Source organism: Thunnus maccoyii, chromosome 12 (assembly GCF_910596095.1).
Source record: "Thunnus maccoyii chromosome 12, fThuMac1.1, whole genome shotgun sequence".
NCBI lineage: Eukaryota > Metazoa > Chordata > Actinopteri > Scombriformes > Scombridae > Thunnus > Thunnus maccoyii.
Genome location: NC_056544.1, coordinates 30383469 through 30395459, shown reverse-complemented (window position 1 = coordinate 30395459; position 11991 = coordinate 30383469). Strand labels below are relative to the sequence as shown.

At 36.9% G+C, this 11991-nt stretch overlaps 2 protein-coding genes across 2 annotated transcripts; both read left to right on the top strand.

Moving 5' to 3' along the window:
• The first annotated feature begins 2045 nt into the window (after positions 1 to 2045).
• LOC121908073 (GTPase IMAP family member 9-like) lies at positions 2046 to 5692 on the top strand. Its single transcript, XM_042427762.1, has 2 exons — positions 2046 to 2164; positions 4075 to 5692. The coding sequence occupies exons 1-2, from the start codon at positions 2134 to 2136 to the stop codon at positions 5052 to 5054; spliced, it is 1011 nt and encodes a 336-aa protein (XP_042283696.1). The 5' UTR covers positions 2046 to 2133; the 3' UTR covers positions 5055 to 5692.
• A 1082-nt stretch (positions 5693 to 6774) lies between these two features.
• Positions 6775 to 9229, top strand: LOC121908384 (GTPase IMAP family member 9-like). The gene is made up of 2 exons (XM_042428342.1): positions 6775 to 6799; positions 8277 to 9229. The coding sequence occupies exons 1-2, from the start codon at positions 6775 to 6777 to the stop codon at positions 9227 to 9229; spliced, it is 978 nt and encodes a 325-aa protein (XP_042284276.1).
• Positions 9230 to 11991: the final 2762 nt, after the last annotated feature.

Sequence of the window (11991 nt, the reverse complement as noted above, 5' to 3'; positions counted from 1 at the left end):
CCATAAAGACAATAATAATGCAAGAGTACTATGTTGTTACTATGTATGTATGTTATTTTTTTATTACAGTTGTGACTTATAACCTTTCATATTTGTCATCAAAGTAGAATGGTTATGCTTCATTCATATCAGATCACAGCAGGGGGCGACGGAGTGTTTTCTATAAAGAAATGGAAAAGACTCTCTGCGCGCCCACCGTGCAGGTGTATGCTGATAGGATGTTTTCTGCTAACCTACTCAACAGCAAACATATAGTGAGTAATAATCTGAATATATTTATTGGCACACAGCTGTCTGGTTTGTGGCTCATGTTATATGTAGCGATAATTGAACAAAAGAAAGATACTGTTGGAGTGTTAGCTTGATAATCATTTGTTAGCTACTGGACTTCACGTCCAAGCTTATGCTAAGCGCCCAGCTAAAAGAGCAAAGCGGTACCCTGCAGTTTTTACAAGCTAATACTAATGATTGCTCTAATAGTAATGTCATTAAATTCAATGTAATACAGTATAACATTTGTGGGTTTGTGTCTTAGAAGCTGAAACATGTTCAGGTGATTTTATGCACATAGCAACCTACACTAAGCTAATCTGCTGCATTGGCGAAACTTTCAACACATCCTCATTGGAGCTTATATTAATTTGTGATGACTTTGCTGGCAACTAGTAATTACTGGAAATTATATTTCCTGTATAGCCTCACATAGCCCATTAATATTGTATTTGTTCACATCTAGAATGCCAGCAATGATGGCTTTGCGGTTGTGTGGCCAACAAATTGATTCTTATGGCTTCTCACCAAGTGTGAGACATCATAACTGTCAGAAATCCAGATATCTCACACTATAAATTACGGTTAAGAGACTGACATTACAGTTTTTCTCTATAGGGTCAACATATGGCCACGGAGCACCAGCTTCTTTCCCTTTGTCTCTACCTCAACCCTGTCATCTTCATCAGGAGTGGAAAGGAAGATGGAAAAGAAGAATAAAATGAAGAAGCAATGCAAGAAAAACAAAGAAATAAAGAATTTAATGCTATTTGTTCCTTGAAAGTTTCTAATTTATTTCAAATAAGAAGTATGTTAAATAAAGGTTTTAAGTGAAGGATGTAAGATTTTGGTTTTAGTACGATAGAAGACATACAATGTACACTTCAGATTTCAGCCCACACACCCTGTACTTACCCTGTAACTTCTCGTAACAAGGGGGGAACAACCAACATAACTTACTCTGTAACTACAGACGACATTGTGAGAACAGTTTGTTTCAAATTTACTGTCAATTCTTCCCAAATTTCCAGATTATTGCTCAGTGGGTCCTTCATACTCTGTAATAATAAAATAGGTACCCAGTAGTTCAAAGTAACTACAGTATAAATTCTTTATAAGTGCCTAAATTTTTACCCCCTTATTCCATAATTTCACATCTTGATTTCCTCTACCTACATATATGTATTGGTACGTACTGTACTGGTGCACCGTTAGTAGAAAGATTACACCATAACTACGGAGTAATTATGCTGTAGGCCTACTTTCTCAAGTGGTTTTTACAGTACTTTAGTATTCAACCTCTGAGTACAGTAAATGGTAGAATTAATGTGGGTTCCCTTTTGTTACTTAGGCTTTTAGTCCTGATCTATAAATTAACTATACACACCTAGATTTCACACTGCTACTCGTCCACAGTGTGATGTGTGTATTTGAGGACACTACTCAGACCAAATCAAGCGGTGCGGCGAAAACGTCGGTCCTCCCATTTATTTGATCAGGGGTAGTGAGTCTTGGCTGAGTGCATTTTTGCGGCAGCGGCGCAGCACCCAACTGCGGTCGGAAGAGTCAACTTTTGGAGAAAACAAGTATTGAATGTACAGTCACAGCTAGAGGGAGGGGAAGACATTTCTCTTCATCCGATAGCATTTAAAGTAAAGTTAGGCCTTTCTGTGACGACTTGTTTTTTTTGTTTTTTTAAAAAAGAGAGCATCCGCGAGAGAGAGAGAGAGAGATAGAGAGAGAAAGAGAGCGGCTGTGGTCGAGCGAGCTGGAGAATGAATGAAGAGAGGGAGCGCTGTCAGCGGAAAAAACTGGTGAATCTTCACCTCTGCAGCACATCTGTCCTGCTTCTGTGAACCAAACATGGTCAGCAATGCAAAAGCAGCAAAACCTGGTAAGTCAATGAATTCTCCAAGAGTTCAGTGAACTATTTTCTCTACATTTCTCCGTCTGTGGTCACTGATGAACTGCAGGGAATGACTGGAAGGAGAGGGAATTTTCAGTGAAAAGATGGCAGGAGTGTGACTGAAATTAGATTATCCTGCTGAGATCAAGTTTGAATAACAGCCAGATTATCGGAGTTTCACAGAGCAAACAGACGGATTATCCTCATCCACACAGTCACACTTTTTTCACATATTTCCAGGAGGTAGGCCTAGGGGAAACCAGGGACAGTTGTAACACTTTTTGCAATTTTCCTGATAAATCAAAAACACTTACACTGGAACAGTCAATTTGCTATATTATAAACTTCAATGTGTCAGCTAGTGAAACAATGTATGTAGGTGGTTTTATGAAAGATGTACAGGTTGGAAATTGATTTAAATACAGTCAGTCCACTGTTACGTAACACATGCCAGGGATGGTTGCAACATGTCTAAAATATATGTAATTAATCAATCAAATGCTCAGAATGAAAAAAGTTTAACACGCATGTTATTGTGACTATTCATTTCTTTTTTTTCTCTTTTTTTGAATAATGAATACCTTTTTTTACGCTACATGACAAAAAAGAGGGGAAGCCATCAAATTATAATGCAAGAAAATGATTTAATGGGTAGAACACACATCCTCAAAAAGGGTTAAACATAAAATCAAAATGGATTAGTTTGAGGACAGCATTCAGTACAAGGTCACATGACAAATGCCATATTATTTGGCCACTGTCCTGACTGATTTATCCTGGTTTATGCTATCTGAAGCCCTCTGCAGCAAAGGAAGTGGGACTCCCCTGTCTGTTTTCCTCTTTCTGATATTTAGCATGCTGTAAGCAAACGTGTTTCCACTGACTATTAGCATGCAACTGATTATCATTAACTTAACATGACATTTTACATTTAATTTGCTATCTATCTATCTATCCATCCAGCCATCCATCCAGTTTATGTAGGCCTTATATAAATGAAACTCGGTTTAGGGACGGTTGTAACAAGGCGTTAAAACTGTCTTAGTATCACCAGCCGTGCTTTCACTTCATGTGAATTAGCTTGACTGCTAGTTTGACACATGTTAGCCATTTCTATTTTTTAGCTTACAAAACAGTAATTCTAATAATACTTGTTTGGATTCCTAGACATTTGATCTCAGGACAGTATCCAAAAAATACATCTGATAGAAAAGTTACATTTTTACCTTGAAAAAACACTTTTGCTGGTAACTTTCACTGGGAGTTTCAAACATGGCTCCTTTTTTGCAAGCAAGAAGACAACCTAACTGAACATGTGCAGAGTGAGTGTAATCACTGTAGCTTGTTTCTGATTGGAGGAATTTTAGGTGTTACAACCATCCCTGGTCTCCCCTACTTGTATGCAAAAAAACTCAATATTTGATTTCCTGTCATCTATCCATTGATCCTGTAATACAAATGACAACTTTAAAATTCCTCCTCTCACTCCAGTTTTATTTCTATAAAAAATATCTAAACCATGTAAACATACTGTGTGTACAATGTTCCATCCAACCTTGTTTGTTTGAGTGTAAAGAGAGAGTGTGAGGATAGAGATCTTCCTTATTGAACTCATGCCAAAGCTTCATTTGTGGTTTAAGCTCAATTTAATTGAACTTTGGCTGCAAAACCTGGTGTAAAATTGGGGCTAGTGCACACTCACTAATCTTAATAGAGCGCAGCCTCTCACTCCTTTGGAAATAACTGGCCATGCTCTGCACAGTGTTGCACTGATATGTGCAAAGTTTTTACATTTCATACAAACTCTTCTTTGCACTATAAATGTCCCAAATAGAGTACAGAGCTAAACTGTTTTATTAACACAGCTGAGAATTAATGATATCTTTTCTCTCTCTCAGAATCTACCAGAAACAATAATGAGCTGATCAGGATTGTGATTGTGGGGAAGACTGGAGTTGGGAAGAGCGCTACAGGAAACACCATTCTGGGAAAACGGTACTTTAAATCTGAGTTCTCCCCTAAATCTCTGACTACACTCTGTAATAAGGCCTTTGGTGAGGTGGATGGACAAAAGGTTGCTGTTATCGACACTCCAGGTCTGTTTGACAACAGGAACACTGAAGAGAAAACAGTTCAAGATATTGCCCAGAGCATTTCTTATGCTTCTCCTGGACCTCATATCTTCCTGGTTGTCATCAGACTGGGCAGATTCACAGAAGAAGAAAAGAAGACTGTGCAGAAGATTCAGGAAATTTTGGGAGAGGATGCCAACAAATACAGCATGGTTCTCTTTACCCATGGTGACCTGCTCAAAGAAAAACCCATCGAGGAGTTCTTGAAGGACAGTGAAGACCTGCAGGAAGCTGTAGCCAAATGTAAAGGCCTGTATCATGTGTTCAGTAATGAGGTGGAGGATCGTTCTCAGGTGACTGAGCTGCTCAAGAAGATCAGAAATATAATAGAGAAGAATGGAGGAAGTCATTACACCAAAGAAATGTTGCAGGTGGCAGAGAGGGCGATCAAAGACAAGAAAAGACAAATCCTGAGGGAGAAAGAAGAGCAAATGCGCAAAACACTGGAGAGACTGGAGAGGAAAATAAAGGAAACAAAGAAAGCACAAGAGCATCCAAATGCAGTATCTTCAGTCTCTCTCTTTGGGTGCCCCCACCTTCAAATCTCTTTTCCCGGATGCCTGCCTCCTCAGATCTCCCTCCTGGGTCCCTTTCCTTTCAGGGACCACTTATGCCAGCATAACCGACCCCTAATGGTTGGAGGATGCATTGTATTTTCTTTCAGTGGTCAATACAGACAAATGTACATATCCAGGTTCATGAAATATCATGTAATTACAAATGTGATAAACTATAATAAACTATAATGATATTATGAAAACTGTACAGTACACTCCATGCATCAAGTCCTCCAAAAAAAAATGTTTGTGATACACATAAACAGATTTGATTCCTGAACTGATGTTCCTCTCAGCAGGATGGTATCATCTGTCTGTGCCCTCCAAAACCATTTCAAATCACCTTTTTACAAACTGATTCATACAATTTTTTCTGAGCTGCCTCCACTAAGGTTAAAGCTTGGTTAGAATTAGGCACAAATATTCCTTTGAACCTTTTTTGTGTTGTTTTTGCTACATTCATGGTCAGATGTGGGAATAAACGTAAACACTGGCCCTCTGACAACATTTTCTTATTCTGCTGCTTATGAGCAGCAGACACTTGGACTTCTTCAGTAAATAGAACAATATTACATTAAAAGCTCTGCTGAAAGTCAAACTCAGAAGTGTTTCAAAAGCTCACAATCTTGTGAAAGTAGCATCTGTTGACTGGGTTTGCAGAGCCCAATGGTTATTTGTCATCATGTTGTGAAGAGAGTAGGAGAGTAGGACGCCTGCACATTATGAGTACAAACTGGCAATTACAAGAATGTGCGCCATTTCTTGTAAATGCAGATGGGGGAAGTGAACAGGGTCTACTGTTTAATGTCTGTGAACATGTGGAAGGACTGGATATTCAAGATGTTAAATACTGTGATAAAAATAAAATGATACAATCATGTATGTGAATCAGAATTTGTCATTTAAGGGTTGAATTAAACATACGACAGTGAGAACTTTGTGGGAAAAGAAATGAGTAAAGTTAACCAGTTAAGAGGAGAGTGTCAGCTCAAATACAGTTGGGCAAAATGCTGAAGCACAAAAAAAATCAGTTATAAAAACCTTAATTTAATATATCTCAAAAACACCAAAATGTGGAAAATCTCAAACCATCATTACAACACATGAAGGCAAACGACTGCATCAACCCTTCACTCATTACCACATGACACTGCCATACTGGGACTATTATATGATGACACATGAACCATGTACAAATAAGTTCAAGTATGTAAGTATCTGTTGATTTATTTCTGCTAAGTGAAACACAGAAGTCTTTTATAATTTAGTGCAAGTAGCATCTGTTGTCAGTTAACATGGGCATCCATGTTTACTGACATCACGTTGTGACAACAAATTTCAGTTCTAAGGGCCGTACACATTCAGTGCGTCCACAGTAGTTTTGGTAATTCAAAAGAATTGGTGGCATTTCTTGGAGAGGGAACTTGTTTTCCATTTACAGTTACCTAAAGGAATCCTGAACATACCGAAGGACTGGACTCTGGACTGGGTATCTAGATTATAAAAAGAAAATGAATCACAGTGAATCATTTAAGGATTGAATTAAAACATGAACATTTTGTGGAAAAAGAAATAGCAAAGTTAACCAATGTTAAATGTAATGATTAAATTTGAATCAATCTTTATAGAGATGTCATGTCTATCTGAAAATGCATCATTTTTCCATTGTCATTTTTGGGTGTTTGTGATGGCAAAAAAATAAAACATTTACGTAACATTTAAATAAGTCTGTAACACACTCATCATATCATGGTGGTTATAGTGGGACGCAAATTATTCCTGTCTAATTATTTGGTGTCAACAGTGGGGGTGGTTTGTATGAAGTTATATAAAGAGGCAGAGTGGCAGATAGATTCTTATTCTACTTTCACTTCAGCAGCAGATCTACTCTTCTCTCTTTAAAACGAAAATGAATATCGGCATATTAAAACACGGTAAGTTAATATATAACTATCATTTATTATTAATTTATTTAGTGGACTAAAACTTATGTTTTGACTGATATCAGAGATCAGTCAACGGTGACACTGGGCTCTTAAATTGAGATCGCATAGAAATCAGTAGACAAATGATAATTTCTTTCAGTTTTATGTCCAGAGGCTAGATGAACACTGGCACTAACCAGCTGTAGAGATGGGTATGTTAGGATTCTATCTTTAGCTTATCCATACTCTTGTCGGCCCAGTTCTTAATCAATACTCTTACCGGTTATGTTTTATTACTAAAGTTTCTTTTCTTTTTAATTAACATTTTAAAACAAAGAAAAAAATCAGAGTAGGATTAGAATTGATTTACATTTTAAATACAATTAAATATTGTTTCTAGAGCGGCAACAACAGTAATGTTGTAAATATAGTTTAATAGTAGTTGTAATAGTAAAGTCACCATCTAAAATCAATTAATATCTCACTGGAAACAAATCTAAAATGTCAGTAACATAAATATTTCTAACATCAAAGTACTGGGTGAAGTTTAGAAAGAATGAAGAACACAGACATCAGTCAGTATTAGTCATTGATTCTGTCCTCTGTCCTCCCTCTGCTGCTGATGTGATCCACTGCCTGTAGGTACCGCCGGTAGGGGGCTGCCGTCTCAGCCTGTAGCTAAATTTACAAGAATCTGCCAAATTTTAAGATGCGTGGCAAAAATAAACAGTTAGGCTACATACAGACAGCTTTCGTTTAAACTTGTTACAATTAACAATTCACTATTATCTTAACGAGCGTGGTGTGTGGTTGTGTAAAACAAGCTGGGAAACTGCGGACAAAGCAGAAGGAAATATCACTTTTCTAAATGTTTATGCCTGTTGAACAGGTGGTTTGATAAAGTTCTCATTGGCTTCTTAATCATAGTTGTCGTCATCTTCACTTCACTGTCACCGCAGGCTCTCCGCTCATGCTGTTCTCTCCGGGTGTGATAACGTGTGTGTGTGTGTGTGTCAGAGTCGGCGCCAGACAATTATCAGCAGGGGAACACATATACATTCATAATTAGCCTACAAGAATTTACCAAATTTCAGATCAATTCAATTTTGGATCGGAGGTTTTTTATTTTTGGTAGAGTAATGTAAATACCAGATGAATGGCTTTCTATACATAAAAGAAGAAATAAGACAATAAGATAGTATTGATCACTATGAGCGGAGGATTATTATCACAGAATTTTATTTTTTTTCTTTATTTCTCATGCAGAATATTATCTAAATCATGTTTATTAAACACCGGTAGGCTCAGTGAGCTGTTTTGATGAGTCTTTTGGTACTAGAACCATAATGATTCAGCAACATCAAAGATCAAATCAAAAATATTAAAATAGTAGAAATAATTCAGTATAGTTTTAGAACTCCCCTTAAACAATAACTTTGGGCCATTTTACAGGATATTGTAACCATACTGTTTGTCCTTTTTCCAGCCTTCATGCCTACACCTCCCACAGCCTACAACAATAATGAGCAGCTCAGGATTGTGATGGTGGGGAAGACTGGAGCTGGGAAGAGCGCCACAGGAAACACCATTCTGGGAAAAAAGGAATTTAAATCAGAATTATCTGCTATATCTTCAACAAAATGCTGTGAAAAGGCTCCTGGTGAGGTGGATGGACAAATGGTTTCTGTTATCGACACTCCGGGCCTGTTTGACACTAGGAACACTGAAAAGGAAACGGTTAAAGATGTTGTCCAGTGCATTTCTTATGCTTCACCTGGACCTCATATCTTTCTGGTCGTCATCAAACTGGGCAGATACACAGATGAAGAAAAACAGACGGTGCAGAAGATTCAGAAAATCTTTGGTGAGGAAGCCTACAAATACAGCATGGTTCTCTTTACCCATGGTGACCAACTCAAAGGGAAAACTATTGAGGAGTTCTTGAAGGACAGCGAAGATCTGAGGGAACTTGTGTCCAGATGTAACGGCCAGTACCACGTGTTCAATAATGAGGTGAAAGATCATTCTCAGGTCAGTGAGCTGCTCGAGAAGATCAGAAATATAAATGTGAAGAATGGAGGAAGCTACTACACCACCGAAATGTTCCAAAAGGCAGAGAGAGTGATAGAAGAGGAGAAACAACGAATCCTGAAAGAGAAAGAAGAGCAAAACAGCGAAGAGCAGGAAGTGATGAAGGAAATAGAGGAAAAGTTTCAGCAACAGCTCAGACAAGTGAAGGGTGACACTGAGAGAGAGACTACATTAAAGGAAGAATGTGAAGAAGAAATCAAAAATAAAATGACAAAACTGAAGGAAAAGCAAGAACTTCAGGCCAGAAAGGAAGCAGAGGACAGCAACTGTGTCATCCAAGTGCTAATTCAAACTTTTAATGTGATTGCTTCACTTCTTCAACTGCTCTTACTTTTCAAACGGAGATAGAAGATAACAATACAAACAGTTGAGCAGCATGAACACCAAAACAAGTAATCAGTCTCTTCCCATGCATGCCAACCCACTCCCCAGTCAGTTTAAAATTAATTGAATTATATAATTAGTAGGTAAAAATTTTTCTTTATATGAAAATATTAATGAAGATCTGTTCCAAGCAACAAGTGTGACTTGCCCAGTGCATTTCTTATGCTTCTCCTGGACCCCATACCTTCCTGGTAGTTCATTAATGACTTTAAGGATCATTCTCAGGTCAAACAGCTGCTCAAGAAGATCAGAATAGAGCCACTACACCACCAAAATGTTCCAAAGAGCAGAGAGAGCAATAAAAGAGAAGGAACAACAAATCCTAAAAGAGAACGAAGAGCAAATGCTCAAAGAGCAGGAGGAACTGATGAAGGAAAGAGAGGAAAGTATTAACTGTGGAGGAAACAGAAGGCTGACAGAAAGAGAGAGAATAAGTTGATAAGTTAGAGGAAACACAAGAGAAAAAACTGAAGGAACATTAAGAATTTCAAGCTAGAAGCCGAGAAGAGAAATTCAATAATCCAACTGTTAACTCAAATGATTCATGTCTGTTTATCTCTAGTTTTAGCAAATCATCTATCAGTTAATAAAAAAAAAAGATCCAAACACAAGAACTCACCCACCTCCACACAGCGAGAGCAAATTAACGTGAAAGTGACATCTGCTGTTGTCGTGGAATTACTCAACAACTTTTTATCCGTAAAATATCAAGTGAAACAAGTAAAAGACTGTTGCTGATCCTAACGTCTCACACAGGATAGAAAAAGTTCTCTCTCACTGTCATTTGGTCCTGCAGGACTTTTATACCCAGAGAAAGGAGGGAAAATACAAAAAAGTGAGAGAATTTAATATGTTCAATCTGTGCACAAATACAGACACCAAATGTGATGAAGAACACAGAGAAGGTTTGGATCAGCAGCTACTCTGATTGCTTTTACACTTTTATAGCCAGCAGGTGGTCAGATGAGTCTCATGTATGATGAAGGGTCAGAAAGGAAACTGGAATAAAAGATTCAAAGATTCCAAAACATTTGAATCAAGAAAACAACAAAGACTTTCTGATCCTGAACTGAAAAAGCTTTAATTCACTGCTGTGACTTCTTGTAAATCTTCACTTTCACTTTTTTCATTTTCTTGTTTGGTCTGATTTATAAATATAGAAGTTGGATGTTAATCAATATTCTATTGTTGGGCATATTTTATAACAATAGCAGATAATTCATGATTGATAGTTATTGTTTTATTACTGGATGTATTTCTGCAATATTAGTCCATATGTGTCGTTAATCACACAAGATGATCAATAGGTGTTCAGTTGTGCCACAGATGGTCAAGAAGATGCATAAAAAATCTTCATTAAAAAAATAAATGATTATATTGTTTCTGAATGTTTGAGGTTGAGCCTATTTTTTGATGGATTTAAAGCTCTCATTCAGTGTAAAGTATTTGAGGTATCAGAGATCACTGATGGTAGAAAACAACGTAAATTACAGTTAATTTATCAGATTTAATTTTTTACACACATATGCATATGAATTCTATCCATGAAGGATCCAGTTCTATTAATGTCTAATAGCTGCAATCAGAGATCATAAGACTAGTAAATATCTATCACTGTATATACTGTATATACAGTTAAAGCTCATGTTTCACATGATGTTTTATTGTAAAACTTTTTGGAGACTCAAAGACAACATTTCAGTCGGTGCAGTGTGTGTGATTAAATTATGATATGATATGTTTCTTTATACAAAACTACAAGAGGGAATAAATTACATTGTGTTTGTGAGAGTTGAAGGAACATCAAACTTAAGACGTACAGAAATGCTTCCAGGTGCAGGTTCAGAAAGATGAGCATGAACACGCAACAAACAAAAAAACAGAAAACAGAAAACCAACCAAAAAGAAAATGTGTCAAAAAAAAAAACAAACTAAAAACAGACATAAAAAAAATTAGTAAGAAAAAAACAAAGAACAAATAAAAAGTGAGTAAATAATAAGAACGGATGGATTCATAATTAAAAAGTTGCATTATGACATAAAATTGATGTTAATTTTATTTATGTCTGAGACATTATTTCAGTGTTTTTCAAATGTTTTTGTCTTCAGCTTTTTTTTTCATTTCATACACTTTAACCTGTTTTTCTGTTCTCATGTGGAAGCTGCATCCTCAATGTCCAGTTACATATTTCTGCTCCAATCAAAAGAATATTTCATAAGTATGAATGTCTACAATCTTTGGGGATTACTCCCAACCCTGCTGTCAGGATTTATTGGACCAGAACATTATTTATAAGAACAAAGATTTCAGCCTACAAGTTCGTCAGTTTGGGACCCGACCAAGAAACATGTAAGCAGTTTGCAGATTGTTGACTCCTGTTAATTCCAGTTTTACCTGTGTGACTTATTTCGACAATAACTGTTCTCTCATCATTTGCATCATTAATAACAAACTATCTATGACACATATTCAAAGACAGGTTCAGTTTTTCAAGTCTTAAACCAGCAGTCAGGTGTCCATATGAGCAGTGAAAGAGGTTTTCCTCGCTGTAATCATTCCTCCTGTTCATACTGGCCGTTAAAAGATCCTTCAAATGTGCTTTCAATGGAAGTGATGGAGGCCAAAATCCACAGTGTGTCCACACAGTCATTTAAAAGTTGATGTGAAGCTTATATGAGGCTTCAGCAGTCTGAGTTAGTCATATCAAGTTACAGTCTTTATAATA